At 41.6% G+C, this 21,497-nt stretch overlaps 2 protein-coding genes across 5 annotated transcripts in view; both read right to left on the bottom strand.

Annotated features, from left to right (window-relative positions):
• Positions 1–690: 690 nt before the first annotated feature.
• On the bottom strand, positions 691–17,434 carry GAS2L3 (growth arrest specific 2 like 3). Its single transcript, XM_030460046.1, has 11 exons — positions 17,390–17,434; positions 14,477–14,531; positions 13,572–13,691; positions 11,893–11,940; positions 10,787–10,955; positions 10,257–10,375; positions 8,746–8,887; positions 5,028–5,091; positions 4,187–4,322; positions 2,881–2,988; positions 691–2,205 (listed from the first exon to the last, which is right to left on the bottom strand). Exons 4-11 carry the CDS (start codon positions 11,920–11,922, stop codon positions 826–828), a joined length of 2,148 nt encoding a protein of 715 aa, XP_030315906.1. The 5' UTR covers positions 11,923–11,940; positions 13,572–13,691; positions 14,477–14,531; positions 17,390–17,434; the 3' UTR covers positions 691–825.
• Positions 17,435–18,422: 988 nt separating this feature from the next.
• The window catches only part of NR1H4 (nuclear receptor subfamily 1 group H member 4), a 37,470-nt gene continuing 34,395 nt past the window's right edge, over positions 18,423–21,497 (bottom strand). For all 4 annotated transcript variants that reach the window (XM_030469400.1, XM_008505908.2, XM_030469401.1 and 1 more), the window contains 2 exons: positions 19,681–19,794; positions 18,423–19,196 (listed from right to left, as the gene is read on the bottom strand). In XM_030469400.1, coding sequence (XP_030325260.1) covers positions 18,958–19,196; positions 19,681–19,794 — 353 coding nt within the window. In that variant the 3' untranslated portion in view covers positions 18,423–18,957. The remainder of the gene's footprint in view (positions 19,197–19,680; positions 19,795–21,497) is intronic.

Genomic DNA, 21,497 nt, shown 5'->3' with positions numbered 1-21,497 from the left:
TCTCCATGCAGCAAGAGCTTTCTAGAAAAGACTGGGCTCACCTAAAGTCATTTGAGTACATGAACTCATCAAGGTCATCTGCCCAGGGTTTTAAAAGTAGCATAATTCACTGAAGAGATCTGTCATGAATTTGAGAGGCTAAGGCACAATGAAATTGAGCAATCAAGGCCATGATTTTCCATGTCCAGATTAATGCAAACCAAGAAGGCTCCACTTCCAAGTGACCTGAAGCCACTTTAAAGCATACAGGGGACACAGTCAACAGTGATAATGGCAGCTATCAAATTGAAACATGACTAGAGCTTTCCTTCTCTTTCTAATACATCCAGGTAATTTGGGTTCCAGAACAGTGGTGAAGTACCAGTTTTGTCTGAGGCACTAAAACATTTACAGCTTGTGCACAGCTCTCTAGTTTGCCACAGGCCTAGATGTAGGTATTCCAGAACCACCTGAATCTCTTGGGCTGAGCTGGGCAGATGGTTCTTGGGCAGGCTCAGCTCCCTTAAAAAATGAGCAGCAGCAAAAGCAGCAGCCCTAGCTCCCGTTTCATCTCTCCTGCCTTCCTGTAGCAGGTCAGGCTAGCAGCAAATAGGGATATTCTCTACTCCACAGTGCTAAACTGCAAGCAAGCACACTTCTAAATAAATCCAAATACACTGCAAAATAAATACAGTTCTTACTGTAAGTTATGCAGCAAAATGTATGTTACACCTAATATTTCATGCTAAACATAGTGTTATATGTTTTCCCCTTATCCTCTGTGTAGCAAATACTCAGAGGCTCACTTGAAAAAAGCTAAGGCTTTGTAGAAATTAAGAATTAAGTTTACTTTCTGGGCTTTTTACTCCCTGTCATCACAAAATAGTGATCATCTTGCCTGCTCTTTGTAAGAGGACCTTTTGATACCCCAGGCTGTCCTTTGTTACATGCCATTGCCAATTTTCCCTTAGGGAGAGGCTTCTTGGCTGCCGGGGCCAAGCTTTCACTTGTTTGCAAGTTCTTGGTCGAAGGCTGAGCTGGCTTTTTGGTCACTGCCACTTTGGCTGAGGTTTGAGGAAGCCGTACGACAGACAAGGGAGTGCGTTCTGGAGGTTTGGGCGAAACGAGTCCAACCTGAGAAGCTGTGCTGACATTTGGCTGCTTGCTGACAGCTGATGAGAGGGTTTTGCTTGTAGATGCCAATGTAGGTGAAGACTTTGATGCTTTGCTAACTGCAAGGGAAGGGGCAGAAGCTGAATGTTTTAGAACTGAAGCACTTTTCAGATTCCTTGCCAGGTCAGAAGCTGTTTGTGGAGCTTTTTGATGACGCCGAGACCCAGTTCCTGAGGCCTCGATAGTATTTTCAGAAGGAGGTTTCACAAGGAGCTGCTGGGAATGTGCAAACTTGGCAACAGCACAGAGATTTGTAATGGGGGGCCGAGCAGCCCTCGGAGCCACTGAATTGGCTTTGGCTTCAGTGACAGACACAGGCTTAGTGGCCACACGTTTGTGTTTTGAGGCCAAGGTTTCAGCTGTGGCAGGGGAGCGAGGCAGCTGTTTTTTAGAGGATGAGGGGGCAGGATGCAGCACCGGTGCTGAGGAACCCTGAGCCAGGGCAAATTTCATCTTGGGAGCATCAGGGGACCGAATCCGTTTGCGCAGGGTTTCGGAGTGAACGAGAGCCATTCGTGTTCGGGCAGCTGAAGAGGTTTTGCTTGCAGGCTGAGAATGAGCAGAAGGTGGCAACTTATGTGCAGGAGGCTGCAGTTTCTTCGAGGTGCCACCTAATGGTTTGAGAGGAGACTGCACACCGGTCCCTGAAGAGCCTTGTAGTTTGGACCTGACTGCCAATGGCTTGGCTGCAGGGGATGGGTGCGGTGGCACTTTTGGTGATGCCAGGAGAGGGGACTGAGGACGTGTAGATACAACCTTCTTGGCACTGGCTGTGTGGACAGCCTTGGCAGCAGACACAGGAGTAGTGGGGTGTTTTGATGGGTGCTTTGGAAACATATCGACAGCTGACATTGGATTCATGACAGGAGGCTCCTGAATTCTAGCTGGCGAGTTGGGGACACTGTCACTGGTGACCCCTTTCTGAAAGGCCAGGATTTTTTGTTCCAGAGTTGCAAACTGAAGCACTCGGCATGGATCATATTTAAGCAGAAAGCCTTGAAGAGTGTCCCAGCCTCCACCAACACGAACCATCACATGCTTGCCATGTAGCATCTGCGTATGGAGGAAGAGGAGGTAGGAGCAAGAAAGGAACAAGAGATTTCTATCTTGTTTTATGAAGCACTAAGTCTTCATCTTACATTAAGATGTATCAAAACTGACTAAAAATAGAACCTCCTTTCTTACAGAGAAACAATTTTAAAAAGAGAAATTATGTGATAAATAAGGTTTATGCTTCTCAATTCTTTTATTAGATAGTTTGTCCTGCAGAGACAGTCATTATATGTTGGGAAATAATGAAAGCATACATACAGAAGATATTTTAACCCCTCTTTCAGCATCACTTTTGGAGAGAGGTTTTGTTCAAATTATGCATAATATTCTAATTCCAGAAAACCTTATGCCTGCTGAAGACAAAGCTAAACTATCCTACAAATCATAAATCCCAAGCACCCAGATTTTGAACAAACAACAATCTCAGGTAATTCTATTGCATTATCCTTATTCATATTGCAAGTTGCTACTGAAATTTTAGAAACACCACAGGGAATTACTAACTTGCTTAATTTAGTGTGGCTGTAAAAATCAGTGGTTGCAAGATCGAACAAGCTACACCTTATTTTAATAAGTGATCTAAAACAATACCATAAAAAGTAGGGTTTTTTTTTACCACTTAAAAGCATTTCCTTCCCCATTTTGAATATAAAATGGAATAGAAGAACTACGTACTCGTATGAAGAGTATTTTGTCTCCCAGCCTGTAACGTCCCTCTGATAAGTATTCAATTGAAAATCGATGGGAACAACTGCAGGGAGGGTCTTCTGCTATATGTTTAACCTAGTTATTAAAGTTGAAAGCATTCATTAGTATTTCAACAGAAGCATGTGTTTAATAGTTTATTGAGATATTTAATTTAAGAAAAAATACTGATATCTTCATCTCATAATTTCAGAAAACACTACAATTCCCTCACAAGAAAATCTCAGTTACATAGAGCTTCAAAATGTAAAGTAAAAGACTAAAACAAGGAACAAACTGTTTTGAGTTGCTAGAATTATATTTCCATGATTTCTTCAATTTTAAGATATTTTTACTTTCCTTTTTATGATCTGTCTATAGCACTGTACATAGTAGCATCCAGTTTCAACCACAAACTTGTAAAGATATTGCCATGGTCTCTCCTGTGACCGAATTCATTGCTACACCTGACCCAGGGCTACTGCAGCATTATCCCTATCTTTTTGTACAGATTTTATAAATTAATCTTCTATGATATCCCCAAAGAGAAAAACACTGCAAAAAAGGAGAAACAAAGTTCCCACATAAGTCCAGGGTTAGAAAAGATGTGCCTGTTACTGCCACCCAGAAACCTAACACATTGGAAGGTCAAGAGTATTGCTGAGCAGCAAAACCAGTGACTTTTCAGAGTAAGGATCTGGTAGCTGACATTCCCAACTATGCACAGATTTTACATTACTACACGGAGGGCCTATAAAATAAATTAATTTTTAAAAGTCTCAATATGCATTTTTTAAGCAAAATAGGATGTCATTCTTCATTCCTTTTGGACCAATTCACAAAGAATTTCCTCTTCTTCATATACATTCATTTTCAGCCAGTACAGCTATAGAGGTTTTATTTAAAGTCTTTTTCAAAAACATTGCATGAAAGCCTGCTTCAACATTTGATGAAGTTTGATGAAAACATTACACTGAAGTATATGTTACAGCCATGGAATATTGACACGTCAGAAAAAGTGAATGAGAGTATTTCTTATATTCAGAGAAACAATTGGTGTGTGGAGGGAACCAAGTTACATGCACTAATTCCAAAATATGCATGACAGCATTTTGCTTACATTAAAAAAAAATAATAATTAATTGTTTGAAAGAGGTGCATGCCCTTCTGTTTCCTCTTTAAGGAAGCTCATAAATATTAGATTAAAACAAGCCTACACTTAGTGAGCCTGATCATGGAAGCACTAAACTTAGAGTTTGACTGAAAGCACATATCACAATAAACAAGTAGTACTCACTGCCTCATGTAGCTCCCCATGGTGACAACAAGACTTTGCTGGACTAATAGGTGATGGTTCAGAGGTCAACAGCAATGTTTCTTCTAGCTCAATTTCTTCCTCCAGTTTTACTAGTACAGGAGGTTCAACTCCATACCTTAATGCAAATACAGAAGTAGAGGGTTTAATTGCTAATTTACTAAAGAAAACAAAAATAAAGTGCTGATAGCAAACATTTGAAATTCTGAGTGGCTTGACTGACAGGAAACAGCACTAGTTAGTCAGAGGAATAACTGCCCTGAAAATGCAAAGAGAAGGAGCAATCTTCAGCTTCTGATAGAAGTCCTCCCAAAGATAGTCTTGGAACTACCAGAGAAGGTAGTAAAAATACTGTCAAAACTACACAATTTAGGTCCAATCCAATTTAGATAAACTATCTTAAACCTTCCTGCTCTGCAGTAGAAACAAATTAGAAGTCTAAATTTAGAGACTGATAAGAATTGATTCATATTTCAAGCTTTTGTAACTCCCAAAAGTGCTTAAAAAACCAACTTGAAATAATATTAAATGTTAAAGGAGTTCTTCTTAGATGTACGCATATCTATGGGCTGAATGCAGCACTTAAACCTACCCCTATAAAGATCAGTATGGATCAGCAGCTCTCCATGAAGAGTCTGATAATTATTTGAAAAAATATTAATGTTGTCTGGTGGTAGTACAGAAGCTACTCATTACTTTCTGCACAGAATTAACATCTACTGCACTGCACTTAATGACCACAGACTTTTAACTTTGTCTTAGCTTTCACTTAACAGAATATGTTTTTTCAATTTCTTTTTAAAAGAAAGTAGGGATCACATACCTGGACACAATGCGTCCAATTTCCAACAGACAAAGATACACTTGTCTTGGATCCTTGTGCAAAACTAAAGGGAAAGAGAATAAAAGGGAGTCACAGATCATATTTATTACTGTGGCAGGCCTGTGCAAATAGGTACAGAGAAGGGAAGATAAGGAACAGAGGGTAGAATTTTGCAATCATTCAACCCAGAGGCAAGCTACATTACCATGGATAGAGCACTGTATGCTCTAATACTTTATTCCATGAAGGGTTTAAACCCATCCTGGCACTCCTGAAATTAAGCTTCTCTCTACCTCCTAAAAGAAATATGCTTTATTTGGTTTTATGCTGTTCTTTCTTGATGTGAACTGGAAACATTTGGATATGAAACTTTTCCCTTCCCTATCCCTAAATATATTATAATAGTCTTGAAGATGAAAAGAAACCACCAACTGCAGATAGGAAAACACACTTCATCTCTTCATGCTCATGCATACAGGTACATACACATTCTGTAGATAAACAGCCAGAGGAGAAAACGCTGCATGCAACATAGCTGACAAGTGGATGGCTATGCACAACCAGGCAGCCTAAACTCATGGCTGTGAAATAATAATCTGGGTAATTATTACCATTGCAATAAGCAAGAGGTCTTTTTTCCTATCACTTTAAAAGCTCTGGGTTCTACCAGGGTCCATCCATACGGCAGATTCACCCAGCTGCACTAGAGGTTCCCACTTTGCTGGTGGCAGCCCCCCTACTCCATGCTATACCTTCATTTCACCTTTCCCTATCCTCCACCTCCTGCCCCATCCACCCAGAGGTTTTCTTCAGAATTTGCTGTCTGTGTGGCTGTATCTGAAATGGGCAAAACCTGACTGTAAGAAGAAGGCAAGAATTATATTGGTTTAAGAGACAAACACTCAGATTCGAACATCAGATGCTAGCTGCAATCACAGAAAAGAAGAAACTCTATCTCAGATATGGTAGTAGTGCAGGGTTTTGCACTATGCTTTGCTTCTTGAAGACTGTGCCCACATCAACCCAGCTAGTGCTCAATGCTGAGGATGCTCTGCACCCCTCAGTTCCGAGCAGCTCTAGCAGCTGCATGCACAAAACCGAACAGGGACACAGAAGAGCTGAAAAATGAGATGGAATTCAGCCAAATGCTGTGAAGATGACTGTGGCAGGTCTTCTGGGTTTTCTTCAAAACTGTGAAATGAAAGTGTTCAGCTCTTTCTACTGCTGCACTGAAAAATGGAAGAGTCAGAAGAAAAGCAGTCTCTGTTTTGGTTTCTTGAAACTTTCATCTTTAAGTGTGCAGAAAAAGAAACAAGGCCACATTCAGAGAAAGAAAATAGTTAAAAATCTCACAAGTAACCATTTCTTCCTCTTTCACCATTTAAGCCTCAAAATTGAGGTGCTCTCAACATGTTCCAAGAACCTAGTTGTATGAATTCTATAGAAAACACATAGTCCCTGTGCTTTCTTAGCAAACTCGGAATACTGCCTAATAACTCAGAAACCAAAAGCTGGGAGAAAGCTCATTCAACTCTCCTCAAACCACAATCACAGCATCATTCTTTCCCCTGACCACAATCAAGTATAAGAAATGGGAAAAAATGTAGATACAATGTTCATAAGGTGTGACATTTATATAACTGAGTCTGACTTTCTTTACACTGTGCAGTAACAATATTCAGTAGAAACCCAAAATTCACTCTGAAGAGAAAATAATGAGCTAGCTCTGTATTTGCTGATGAAATCTAGTATCTTTCTGATGTTCAGTCTGATATTTAAAATTACTTTGCTTTAAATAAGACTGAAGTATTTCGTAAAGTATAAGCTGAGAATGAAGTCAGATGTTCTTGTTTACATCATCTGGTCCTATTTCTAAGATCTGATTTTTTATAAGATCTGATTATGAAGGGTAAATCTAGAATAGAAAGTTGATGTAGCCATAACCTAATAGGTAGTAAAGGTCATTTAGTTGTTTTTGTTTTGTTTTGATTTGGCCTTTTTTTATCTCTGTGTGTCATGTTTATGTGGTATAATTTGTCTGAATCCAGAAGAGAAAAACCCAGATATAACACCCCTGGCAGAGATCAAGACACTTGTTTTTGCTTGATGTCAAAGGGTATCCCATGATGTTTACCCTCCCTTTCTGCTGCCTCAGGAGCCACTTTGTTTTCTTTAGAGCCATCTACACTTTTCAGGAAGTGTTTCTCTATATATCTGACAGGAAAAGGACAAGTGTCAAATGGTCTTATCCCTATCCATTAATAAAGAAGGGCTTGAAAGTTTGACAGAGAACATCAGTGGAAAGAATGTTTCATCATCAAGGAGGCTGCAAGTCTGCTCATTTCTACTGCCAAAAAGGCTCACAGAAGACATTTATGCCACAAAGAAAGCTTGTGTCAAGAGCTGCAATCAGACTTCAAAACACTTCTTGGGTATGAGCAAAAGCCACAGCATTAGGAAATCCTGTCTGCTTATCTCAGGGAGGCTAAACAGGTTCTGGTTACCCAGCCACTTATAGGAACTAAGATGTTTAAGCAATGCAGTTCATACACGTTGACCTGAAAAAATATTGGGACTAATTTTCTTATAGCCCAGTTCTCCTACTCATCTGTATTCTATGGCACTGAAAAAAGATACACTCCCTAGTTAAATTAGGATGAGACAGATGCAAATGAGGATATTTCCTCAACTATTTTAAAAGGTGACTTATCCAGTATAGAAGGCATGGGCAGTCCAACAAGCAAGGAAGAGAACATGAAAGAAAAGCAGTTAATGAAAACAGTGCCTCCCATTTAAATAGCATTAAATGGCACAAAGACTTCAAGAAAATCTAGTAAATATTACACCAAATTAATTTGATTACTGGAAACAGAAGTACTTTGCAATTTTTTGCTATTCTGCTTAACAGGCAGATATTTTGGCTTTGAAAATACGTCCACTATTTGGCTTGTCACAGAAAGTTTTGCATTAATTAATTTTTACTGACATAATAGCTGGTAGAAGAACATGTTATTATCCACCACACAATGAAAGCAGTTCCTCTTAATTACCAGTCAAAGAAATTTATTCCATATGGAAGTATCATTCTAGAAGCTGTTTGTTACAGGGACAGACTGTGCATTGGGGCAGGCATACACAGAGTTGGCAATATTTATAACTATCTTATTAAATGGGAAAATACAAAAGGTTTAGAGTCACATCAACTTGGTCCTGAAGTAACTTAATTACCAACAGACTGTTGTCACTTCAGGCACAATGCCCTGATATAGTTACCAAATTTAGGAGTCATGAATGCATTATTCTGAGGGCTTTCTGCAACAAGAATGAACTCCAATACCAAATAAAGGATCTTATTGTGAGCTGACTCCATGGCCCTGTGGTCTTCCCGCAAAGGGAAAATGAAACCACAATTTTCTCCTGTTTTTCAGTGGACCTTTTTACTGAAGGAAAACATTCGAGTTCGCTGCACAGTTGTGACTCCCCCCCTCCTCCCACACAGCCCCTTTTAGACAGCTGCAAAAGCATCATGCAAGTTAGAGCAGTCACTGAACTGATTTTTCAAGGCTTTTATGCAAATGCTGCCTTAAAAAATTAATAGTTTGCACACGACAGGTACAGTTGTGACAAAAACTTCACAAGACTATTCACAAGAGATCTCCCTGACCAAGTAGTTACCCACACACAGACCGAAGTGAATCTTACAAAAATACAGATTTACCTAAACCTTCTGATTCAAAGAGGTAAGTCTCATCAACTCCAATGGCCCTACACCAGTTAAGAAAGTTGGCTGTGTTATCTCTGGCAAAAAAAGATCCCGGTGGTGCATCCTTCTTACATGGAACTTTTCTCATAGGAAAATTCTGGCAAGGGAAGAAAACAAAAGGTATGTTGTGCACACCAAACCTGCCAACACATTTCAAAGACTATTTGCAAAGGAAAATACACTCTACATTCTATTCAAAAAGCCCTAGACTAATGTAGATGGCATTCCACCTTAGCTTTGTGAACAGTCACTGAATGAACAATCCTTAGCTCTGCAGCCTCTCCCAAAGCTGTCCATACAGTTGCTTCCCCATATGCTGGGAGCAAAAGTGGTTTCACAGTCATCTCACAGCTATTCCCTGCTCCCCAGCTCTGTTCATAGCAGGAGAATGAAACACAGAGAGAGAACCCCAAATCAACTAAACTGAACTCAGGTTTCAATAATTTAGAGCCCATTCTACAAAAGAAGAAATCTAAAGAGACCAGAAAGGGCAGTTTCCTTTAAAACTGTTCAGTACTTATTAGGTTTTAAACTGGTATTTTCAAAACTCAACAAACAATTCAAAAGTACGAAAGTTGGGCATCTTGTCTTCCTTAAAAAAACCCAAACACTAAAGATTTACAGCATTCACATGGCTCTTCCGTAAGTGCCACACTGTCTTCTCCCATCCCTCAGGCCAATTAATAGTAATTCTAATACTACTAATTCTATTTCTAATACTAGTAATTCTATTACTTACTGGTAAATATCCTTTATTTAATACTGATTTACTAGATAAAAGGTAAACACAAAAAAGTGGTCCAGATATTTATGAAATAGTTCTTCCTGATCCACAGGGAAACACTACTAATTAGGGCATATTTTTTAGCAATATACTATTTGACAAACTCAAGCACTGCTGTAGCTATACCTGTACTACCTGCACAGTACTACATTGTTTTATATTCTAGTGTGACACATCACTATTTTATGTTGCAGACAGACTGCAAGTTGACTGAGATGTGTGTTTCAACTCAGCCTTGGTTCCTAACAAAAAGCACCCACCCCAGGTACATCTCAGTATAGATATTTTCATGACTAACCTATATACCAGAATTTAGCCACTAGTGTCTAGAATAAAACTTCCACCAAGTGCAGTGGTATCTTGGTACCAACCAACACTGATGTTATCAGGGGAGCAATCTCCAGACTTGGACTAGATCTTCCTCTGGCAAGGCTTTTACTGAAATCAAACTAAAAGACTAGTAGGGACATTAGGTTTTGAATAACAAAGTGAGTAAGCCATCTGTTATGTAAGGATAGTTTGTCCATCTCTAGTGCCACACTGTTGTTAATCAGTCTCTAGATACATAGCACACAGAATGACACTTTGGGAAGACTTACTCACTTGCTTTACTTTTACAGCTACTTACAATTAAAGACTTTATATTATGTATAAAAAAAACAAAGATCACACTATGACTCACCCTTAAATTATTTGAGCTACCACATTTTTTAATTGTGTTTTGAAGAACATCAACCAACTGGCACAGCAGTACCCCATTATCAAGTTCTTCTAGCAGTTGTTCTGCTTTAATTTCTATTCCTAAAAAAACAAAAAAGTCAATATTAGAGTTAGTCCACAGAAGGTAAATAAGTTTCAATTTAACTTAGAGGCAACTTGCACAACATTTCAGCCATCATATAATTTACTAGTGTTAAAAGACTGAAAATGAGTAGAAATATCTAACTGAAATCAAATATCTACTTAATTAGGTTTTAATTAGACTAACAACATTCAGAAATATAAATTAGAACAACTAATCATCATACCTCTAAGAGGTGGCAGCTAATAAAATCCCAAACCAAAGCATGCATTTTAATGCAATCCTTCTCACCATTCGGGCTCAAGCACTCCAGCTTTTAATAATCTTAACTACAGGTATTAAGTGTCAGCATTGAGCAGGTTATTTGAAAGTGCTTTGGCATGTATTAGACACTGATTTATTAACCTCACCCAGCAAGCCAGACAGCCAGATGGACAGATCTTCCTGCATAGGCACCAAAGTTGCTTCATGCCGCACAGATATCCATTGGTCATACAGGCACACGTCTGCCAAACCTGGCCCATGTCTGGGAGTCAGGGGACTTCTGGGACTTAAGGGAAGGTCATCTCCAAACCACACCTGCAGAAGATTTCACTAAGCTGAAGGCATTTGCAAGTAGATGACAAAAACCTGCAGCTGTGAATTGTGCTAAAGACCTATTATCCTAAGAATAAGTGCTCATTCCTGTTCAGACAGACATCAAACCAACACAACAGTAACCATGAACAGTGCAGCTCTCATTAGTAACTCAATAGTGTATCAGAAGTCCTACTATATTCATTCTCTTAATTTCTTTGTATTTAAAATTACTTTTGAAATAATAAAGCAAAAAACAAACATGCCTTAAATTTGTTCAGATTTTTTCCTCGGCACACTTTAAGTAATAAAATCTGCAGTTTATCATATAAGTTTCTACAGGCAGTCATAGATTTAATAAGTAGATTTCTCTGATTAAACACCTCAAAGGCATTTTGTGTTTAAATCATTAAAATGATGATGTTAAAAGAGGAAACCTATAACATAACACACTTGAACATGAATCCTTATCATTGCTCATAAGGATTGGATATTTTCAAGCTGAGAAGTACCTTTACCTTTCAAGAAAAGGACACCACTGAAATTTCACCTAAAGAATTCCCAAAGAGATAGAATCCTTCTGGTATTCTTAACTGCTTTATTTCAGTTCAGGAAGTGTGTGTGTTTGGAAAATGTATTTATTTATATTTAAATTATTAACTAGAACACAGGGTTTTTAAAAGCACCTCTTAATCTCAGCCTCTGACTTTGAAACCTTCTTAGGTAGCAGCACTTAGTAAGAGAAAGGATCCCCTATCTAATACAACACTTGGTTATCTGCCTTATCACATTTCTCTATTTGCAAAATGGAAAAACTATTACTTTTTTTTTTTTTTTTTTTTTTTAACTAAGGATAACTCTGGGGCTTCTATCATTTAATTTGCTTCAGGGTAGATTTTTGCATTAAATAAAAACCTTTTACAGAGGATTCAAACATTACCTGAACTGCATTCTGCATGGTCACTTGCATTTACATTAGTTTCTCCCCCTGGGGAAAAAGAAGAAAAATTTTAATACAGTCTCTCCTGCTTTCATGAAAATTCCAAGAAAAACAAGAACACATCTAACTGGGAATGGAGGAAGAAAGAGTAAAGTATTTTAGTAGCTAAGGTTTTGATCCAGTATTCAGCCAGTTATTAGAGCACAAAGTAGCAGCTATGTATGCATAAATAATACTCAAAGGCTTGCATGATTTAAAGAAGGCTCTGAGGCGTTGACTTTGCCAGAGAGAACTCTAAACACTTAAACCATTCTTGGATTTAACAATGTTGGCATTCATCTTTCCTTTCTGAGCTATTACAAGTGTATCTTGTACATGTGTGCATACACGTATAAGCATCCTGAGTTTACGTGAAATACTTTGAAGAGTATGAAAATCTTAAATCAAGGACATAATTTAGAAGAATGGGATTTCTTGTATAGATACCCAAGGGAAATAAATGCACAAGTCCTGTGAGGAAGGGCTGAGGGAGCTGGGGCTGTTCAGCCTGGAGAAGAGGAGGCTCAGGGGAGACCTCATTGCTCTCTACAACTCCCTGAAAGGAGGGTGTAGCCAGGGGGGAGGTCGGTCTCTTCTCCCAGGCAGCCATCAGTAAGACAAGAGGGCATGGTCTTAAGCTCTACCAGGGGAGGTTTAGGTTGGATATTGGGAAAAAATTCTTTACAGAGAGGGTGATCAGGCATTGGAACGGGCTGCCCAAGGAGGTGGTGGATTCTCTGTCCCTGGAGGTTTTTAAGATAAGGTTGGATGAGGCACTCAATGCCATGGTCTGGTAACTACAGTGGTAGTGGATTAAGGGTTGATCTCAGAGGTCCTTTCCAACCCAGCTGATTCTCTGATTCTATGATTATTAATTTCTATTGGGATTTTAACTTTCCAGGGAGCTAGCCTATGTTTTCAAATGAATGCTGCAAACTACTGCAGCACTATGGTCGTCAGGACAATTCCTTGACAAAATAATCCTTAAGGAAAGTTTTAGAGGCAATCTGGTCAATCCTTTCCCTTCTAAAGCCAATACAGAATTTTCCAGCAATGCTTTCAATCATGGGAAAGCCCAGCACAAACTTTACGCTGAGCTGGGGATCAGCAAGTCCGTTTATGTAGTCTCCACGTCTAGAGATGTGCAGTGTTGCCAGATAAGCTGCATACACACCTACCAGAAGGAATGTCATCAGTCTGATTCTCCATGGTGGTACTGGAGGGCACTACAAGCTCAAAACATACCTACCTGTGTCTTGAAGCCAGTTAAAATCAGCTTTCTTGTTCCGTTACTTAATAACTGCAATAAAACTTCATCTTACTGGTTAAGCTGGAAACCAGATTGCTGACATTGTCAGGCAGTTTTAACTCATCTGCTTGCCTTTAAAAATAAATAACTTCCCTCTGCTGTCCCAGATGCTAAGCTTTACACATAGATGGCATTCTTCTCTCCTCCTCCATCTGTTGCACAGCCTGGCCTTCCAACAGCAGAAGGCCAAATAGCCCATCACAGAAAACATAGTTCTTTCTCCCTCTTCCCCCTTCCCACAAAGCAAAACGTTGTTGTTTCCTCCACATTTTTCCCTCCCACTGCCTTGAGCCTCTCACACTATATAGGACAGGCTCTTCAAACAGCTTACCTCTATGACTAGAAAAGAGCAGCTTGCTTCTGGGCTGAAGTCAATTGTATCAGGACTGCTAGAACTTCACAGATTTTGTCAGAGACACTCCAAGTGATGTCTTTCCCCTTCCTTTTATTTCTAAGGGGAAAGGGGGAAAAAAAAAGAAAAAAGAAAAAAGGAAGATACATCCTCTCCTTGATGTCATTTTTCCTTCCATGAATGAACAAGGCAAGGGCAGTGTATATACCAAGCATTACTAATGAGCATGTTATGCTTCCCACAGCTTTGTTCAGGGGAATACATTTTCCTTTAGCATAAGACAGCTATTGTCCCAAGAGAGTCACAGTAAGAGGCTTCATTGATTAAAAAAAATAAATAAAACAACAGCAGAACAGCCAGCAGAGAAGATGGTCTCATTAAAATAAGGAGCTCCATATAGGCTAACAAGAGCTCCAGCATGCTAACTGCCAAGGGAAAACAAAAGGCAGCCTAATTCTCAGGGAGCACTCAAAATACGAACAAAGCAAAATATTCACACAGCAGCTATCACAAGAATGCTCAGCATCTGCAGTTTTGTGGCATGCCTAACAAAAACTGGTTTAGTGGAGGAAAAAAAACGAAAAATAAATAAAAAAAAAGAGATTGAAGACAATTGGGGGACTTGAACTTCAAGGAGCTGCTCTTCTAGAACAAGTTATTTTGTAAGCCCATATGCCAAAGGGTTCTCCAGAAACTAAAACCAGCTTCATTTATTATCAGGACATCCAAATAACAATTAACAAAACCCCCTCTGATGAGACAGGCTACCCTACATTATTTTTGAGTTGAAAAATTAACACAGTAACCACTGCCTTTTTTCAGATCCCAAACAGTCCAGCTCTGAGATGGCTGGGAGTACAGATTACTGCAATCTTATCACTTACAGGGAGAGGCATGGGATGAGAAGATCCAGAAGTCTGCCACTTTCATGTAGTCAGCCTGCAAAGGTGCAGAAGGTGCTGTGATGAGGCAAATACTGCAGTACGAGGTAGAGTCACAACCAAATCTGACTTCTTCTAAAACCAGTAGGGTTCCCTTGGCATCAAAAAGTTGTACATAATGAACGGAGCAAGTATTTGATATTGAATTCAGGTGGCTCCAGCTATGAACCTTTCAGTTTCTAAAGACCCCAGGATGAAAATGCACTGAGTCATGTCCCACACATATCCTCAGGTCATGCCATTCCCATTTCCAAGGTCCCTAGGAGGGGTCTCAACTTGCTTTACCACTTTATGCAAGGGAAGGAGCAGAAATTTGCAAGTCCTTCCCAACCAGGAGGGCAACCAGCCAAGCTCCAAGCTCAGCAAATGCAGAGACACCCCCCCCCTGCCAGCACCATTCTTGTAAAACATGTATTTTCTGCTGCCAGCCTGCTCAGTGGGATGGGAGGATAGGAGAAAGGCTGCCCAGTAGTGCCTCATGTCTGATCAATACAGAGACACTGATTTGCTGCAAGACAGGCAGTCAGCCCCAAATGATATATTGGGAAAGGCAGAAGCTGCCTTGGGCTGGCCGACTGCCAAACCTCCAACAAAGGACTAGAGCTGTGGATCAACATTAGGTACATTTTTCTCAACTCTCTTTCCTATCTATCTACTCACATGTGGCATAGGGATAGGTGTTTCTCAGGAAATGGGGTGCATACACACCCTGGAGATGATCCCCATCATACAGCCTTGCAAGACCATAGACTGCCTCTGCTCCCCAGAGAGATGCCCACCACTTTTCCCCCAGGCAATCTGAGAAACAGCAAAGTCAGCAAATATTAAAGTGCTTCACCCAAATACTTCAGGGTGCTAAACACATGTTCCTAGATGCCACATGAGATAGCCTGCTTAGTATCAGTTGTATCGAGTTTTATGGATCATGCACTAGGGCTCAACCAGCAAGATATGCTACACTCATTACAAGCTATTCTGTAACACGATGAACTCAGTCCATTTTACCTGACTGCATGGTTTACAAAGACAAAAAATAATAAAATAAATACACAACTTCACAGATACCTAAAACATAGATGAAGCAATCACTGACCTAGCTTAAGTGGAACCTAAAGAGATTCACAGACTCATTTAAAAAAAAACAAACCTTGGGTTTACAGACTTATTAAAAATCCTTGAGTCAAAACACGTTTACATCTTCACCCTATGTTTAAGGTACAAAACACATCATCTTCTATTCCAACAGTGCCCAAAGGCAGTCACAACTGACTAACCCAGAGCAGCTGGAAACTGTAGATTGATCTTGACAGTGCTTCCTGAAACCCATGTTTAAAAACACTGAAAGAAGCTGTCAAGCAAGTCAGTATGTGATGAAACCTACTACAGAATACTAGAGATTGTTTTCTGTACACATATCCTAACATGCAGAAAAAAAGAGGTAGGCACAACAAGGGACATCCATGGAGTGCTACTCTCTCCCTCACTACAGCAATTACAGAGCCCTTTTGTTGCACTCCTGAGTCAGCAGGAGCTCTGATTCCCTGGAGAGGCCTCAGAGGCACAAAAGAGAAAGAACCAGACTAGTCACTCCAAGTGATGGGCTATAAGTTAGCAACCAGCTCCTTACATTAAGGCACGCTGACTGCTCTCCTCAGGGACTGCCTTTCTGTACCTCTCGGTCACAGCACACACAAGCACTGGGCAAGCAAGCCTGCTCTCCCCTTCCAAAGAGCAGCAAAGGCCCTGGATTCACCTGTCAAGGGCAAAGAAACCCTCTTGAAATCAGGGAGGAGCACTTCATCTCAACATCTGGCACCTCCGCAGGAGACATGCAGTCAGCTCCTTTACCACAGGAGCATCCAGTTTGGGGAGAGGCTGGTTAACACCATACACACTGCCCTGGCCCTTTCCTCATGTTCACAGACAAACCCTTCTCTCCCTCCCATTTCCACACCACTTCGTCCAGCAAAACAAGACAGAGGGAGGCATTTCTGGATGCCTAGGCAGCAGGTGGCTGCCTGGCCACAGTCAGGAGCAATTAATTATGACTTAAACATAAAATATTATGAGAGAGCCACCCAGTATATTTAGAATTACAAATGCATAGTCCATCTACACCTTATAGGTCCTAAAGGTATACATGTACTTTTGCCCATGTCTTGATCTGATACTGAGCCAAAGGTGACACACAGCATCCCTGGAATACAGCCAGCTTTTGGGCTAAGAAAGGAGCCAGACGTTTTCCTGCGTGCTAAGCAATAAGAATGGGCATTTCAGCCAAGAGCACTAGGGCAGATTTCCTACAAAAACAGCTCCGCATCCTCAAACGCTTGCGAGAGGCACAGGAGAGACTGGTTTGAAGGCTGTTACGCAAAAACTCTCCCCTCTCACCTCCCCAGGGTAAGTTTCGCGGCACTCAACTGCTACACATCCATGTCAGTGAGGGAGACTCAGCCAGATGGGACCAGCTGTCCCTGGGAAACGGACCGAACCTATCCCAGCCAGCAACAGGCTTCGCCCAATACCGGGGTCTGTCCCGACGGGACGGGGTTCCCCGCGATACTCAGCTTACAGCGAAATCGACAGAGTACCATCGTTCCACAGCTGCTCCCGATGCACCGCCGCAGGGTGCGGGACCGCGCTCCCTGTGGAGCGGGCGGGCGGACCCCCGCTTCCCTGTGGACCGGGTCCAGGGTACCGCCCTTCCACACACCCCCCAAGCCATACCCCAGTGAGGGTGGGGTGGGGGGGCTGCACACCGCCGCCGCACACCCTCCCGCTGCCGCCGCTTCCAAGCCCCGTGACAGCGAGCCAAACCGGACCGAACCGAACCGGGCCGCACTCCGCGATACTCACCAGCAGCAGGCACCGCCGCGCTGCCCCCGCGCCGGGCACCAGGGCGCCCTCCCCCGCCCCGCGCCGGCCGCTCGGTTCGAAAGGGCCAATCAGAGCCTGGGGGCGGGGCCGGGCCCTGCCCGCCGCACCTGGCACTGCCCCCGGGCACCCCCGGTCCCTCAGGTCCCGGGCCGGGTCGCGGCCCCCGCCTCCCTCCCTCCCGCCCGCCCTCCTTCCTTCCTTCCTTCCCGCTCCCCATCCCCGCGGCCTCTCTCGCGGCTCTGCGCTGTACCCCGTTTACCAGGGACAGGGGACGGGGATGGGGAGGGGAAGCCTGGGGGCTAAGCGGAGCCCCCGTCGGTTTTTGGGTGAGGGCTTTGCCTGGGAGGCGGTGCAGGGCTCGGGGGTCTCGGCCCCGATGGTAGCCGGGATCCTCCCGGGGGGCCGAATCAGGGCTAAGTGACCCCACCCTCTGCGACGGCACGGCCAGAGGGGACAGATGGCCCTCCCGCCCACCGGGGCTACTCCGGCTGTCATGAAAGCACAGACCTCGGCGGCCCCTCCTTGTGGCACCAGCCGCGTCCGGAGGCGGCTCTGCTTCCCCGGGGGCAGCAGTGGGAGGGTTGGGGGTCATGGGTGGTGGGAGGGGTGTGCTGGGTCCAGGGGGGAAGGGGTAGCCCGCAGAGGTGCTCGCAGCCGAGGATGCCTTTTCGCAGCAGGGCAAAGAGCTGTTTTTCTGTGCCCGGCGGTGCCACGGTTTGGAGGACAGCGTGGTGGGCACACGGGTGTCGGGTTTGCGTGGGGCGGACCCAGGCGCAAGGAAACCATCCAGCTTGCATACAGCCCCCCATGGTCCCTGTCGGTACTGGGGAGCCCGCATCTCCTTCAGACCCAGGTGACACGCTTACCTCCTTCAGGGATGTTGCGGAGGGTGTTTTCAGAGCCGCCAAGCATCAGCGGTCTAAGTCATAAGGCAAAATAACCTTTGTCGCACTTCCACAAAGTGTATATTTTTTTTTTACTTTGAAATAATAATGCAAATGAAGTTACATGTTTATATCACGAAAAGTTTTTTTTTCTTTGTGTGTGTGTGTGTTTTTTCCCCATTACATAATTTTTCACCTTCTGAAGAAATAAGGCCTCATGTGTCTTACTGTCAACACATGACTATGGCATTTCAGCAGGTTTATTACCATAAATATCTATAATATATCCCGTAATGGAGGCCAAGCACAAAAACACTGCAATGAAAAAAATATGAATGGAAACTTGCATTTCCCCATTTTTCAGGAGGAACTGCCACTGCAGTCAGCTTAATTGCAGGAGAAATTAACAGGGTTCCTTTGAGGAGCTGGTGGACTCTTCCTGATCAGAGAAGATAAATACAGAGAAAGTTATACTTGAATGTGAAGATCTGAGAGCTATGCAATATTCTGTGTACAGTGAGCAAAATGAATTTTATGAATCCATGGCATGTTTCTATAAAAATGCAGTAAAGAAAACGTAATGTACTATGGAATATTTTTCTATGACAATAAATGTTATGTGGTCCTTTACAAAGATATTTCTCCTCAAATAAAAAGTATCCGTCACTGCACATCCCAGATCTCACAGAGAAGAGGTGTGAATTTGTGATCATTCACTCTCCATGACATCAGCATCTCTGCGTGATGATGGTTAAATGTCCGTAATTCTGTCAGACGGCCCAGAAGACATGCAAAGTGCTGGGGGTTTTCTGGGTGGTGAAGTTTGCATATTTTTTGTAGAATATCCAGCAAGGGTTCTTGAAGCCTCTCCACAGACTCTCTGTCCTTTATATATTGTCGATCTGGTTGTAGTTTTAAAAGAAAAGAATTAGCAAATTTATGACCTGATATGTTGTAAATATTTACACTGATAAATAATATAAAAATATTTAAATATTTACACTGGACACTGATATTCACATACACTAAGAAGTTTTTTTCAAAGCAAGAGGGAATAAAAATGCTTAACACTGTGGTATTGGTTTGGACATTTCATGTAAGCTTTTCACTTCTGGCTAGGGAAAACACTCAACTTTTTTAAAAACTGCAAAGTTTTAATTCAGAAATGTTTCTCTGGGGTTATTGTGCCATCAAGCAGATGCTGCAGCAGGACATCTGGAATCTGGATTTGTGTGCTTATTTTCTGGTTTATCAGCCAAGTATACTGAGTAAGGATATATGCTCCCTCACTCAATGTAGAATGTAAGTTTTTACAAGTCTCAGGTCACACTCCTCATGCTTTCTTTCCAAACCCACTCTAATACTTAATTCTGGATTAGAAGTTACCTGGAGACAGGATAACTATGGCTGTAAGTAGTGCGTATTCTTCCTGTGTCATCTTCAACTCTCCAATGCTTTTATAGAAATTAAACATGGGAGTTATGAATTCATCTGAGATACCTGTGAGAGGAAGAAAAAGAAAAAAGTTGTAATATTTTTTAGTTATTGAGATAATCAAGTTTATTGCCAGAGAGCAAATATTCAGTATATGAAGCTTTGTCTGTCTTGGTAGAAAAAATTTACTAAACAAATCATGCCTGCTATAAAACTGTTAGTTACAAAAATGCAAGCACATCCTTGTTTTCCAGGTCAGAGCAGAAACAGATAAGTGCTGGCAATTTCTTTTTGTGTGGTTTCAAAGTCTGCCTTTCAAGCAGTTCCTTTTGCTCTTCAGGTTTTCCCATCTAGCTCTTCAGGACAAGTCTCATACATGTTTTTTGTGCTGTCTGCTGCTATTCTAACTGTTTTCTCTTTTCCAGTATGCACAGATTGTGAAACTGTCCCCGTGTTCACTACCTTTACACTGGCTGTATGGAAACCTGTCAGGGTGTGTGGTTTAATTCTAGCCCAGTTCTACTCTACAACGAGCTGCCTTGGGCTGTTCCTTCAGTTGTCTCCAGAAGGAGTCTTAATTGCTCTTTTTATGTAGCCTGAAACTTTATCTAGTTCTAGGATTACCTGTAGTCCAAGATCAACTTGCTTGCAACCTTAAAGCATAAACTAGTGTATTAGAAAGTACAGGGCCATAAATAATTAAAATCTATCCCAGTCTGAAGGTGGAATCATGTGATCCTCTTGCCATCAGCAAAACCCTTTGGGGTTACCAAACTGGGGCATGCCAACAGGGCTTGCTCTTACTGACTGTGCCATCAAGTCACAATGTTCTTACTTAACCTTAAATTACAGATGTACTTCTGCTTTTTGGTGTAAAAGAGAAGTAGGTCCTGTGACCTACTTTTTTTTTAACTGGTGTGTGAGTCACTTAGAGCAGACAATAGAGTGTTGCCAATGAGTGCTTTCAACTCTGAAGCTGTGGCATCGATGAGTTACAGAAAACTGAAGAAGCTTTATGGTCTTCCTTGACTGGACGGATGGAAACCTTCTTGATCCCATAGACAAGGGCCATAGGATTCCTTGCCATTTTGCTCTTAGTTTTGAGCTGTTCTGGGAGAAGCTTATAGAATTTGGCATGGAAAATGCATGAAAAAATGTGATTTTGAATACTGTATACAACTCAAACTGAAGTCCAGGACTGGTGAGGTTTGGAGAGCCTCCAATATGGGAAATTTAAAATGAAACTCATTGGGTGGAACTCTAAGAAAGGAAACATGAAGTCACTTGACTTACCTACAAACAAGTCACATTTTGCTGTGACAGTGAGAACCTGTTTCAATCAGTAGAGTAGTTTTGTGTCCCCAGTAGTGTGAAAGTATGGGTTTTTAGGGTGTGGTTTATTTTGTGGTTGAATGATGTGTTTAAACATGTGACATGAGCAACCTAGATTCACTTCAGATTACAAGCCACAATTTTTTTTTTTTTTTTTTTTTTTTTTTTTTTTTTTTTTTTTTATAACAAGTTCAATACTATTGAGAAGAGTATAAGTCAATTAAACAGAAATATGGGATGTCAACTTATCCTGTGGAAGTTAGTAACACAGCTGGAGCTTTAATGTTCTGGAGCAGAACAAACAACAGTCATCACATCTAATGTTCTGTGAAGTTTATGTCATTAGTCATAAGCATTAACTATATAAAATTTTGAATGCCTGTTGTTGCTAACTTTTGGGGAACTGCCTGTCTCTCTCTTGGGCACTTTGAAATGCC

This window comes from Calypte anna, chromosome 1 (assembly GCF_003957555.1).
Source record: "Calypte anna isolate BGI_N300 chromosome 1, bCalAnn1_v1.p, whole genome shotgun sequence".
NCBI classification, from domain to species: Eukaryota; Metazoa; Chordata; class Aves; order Apodiformes; family Trochilidae; genus Calypte; species Calypte anna.
The sequence above is the reverse complement of the archived record's forward strand: the minus strand, read 5'-3'. Positions and strand labels throughout refer to the sequence as shown.

Excerpts from the sequence above, each read along its gene's own strand:
- GAS2L3 (XM_030460046.1), bottom strand. The coding sequence starts at position 11,922 with ATGCAAGTGACCATGCAGAATGCAGTTCAG. Across the intron at positions 8,888-10,256 it reads GTAGCTCAAATAATTTAAGG|AATTTTCCTATGAGAAAAGT; the intron begins GTGAGTCATAGT and ends TTCCCTTGCCAG. Across the intron at positions 2,206-2,880 it reads ACAAAATACTCTTCATACGA|ATGCTACATGGCAAGCATGT; the intron begins GTACGTAGTTCT and ends CTCCATACGCAG.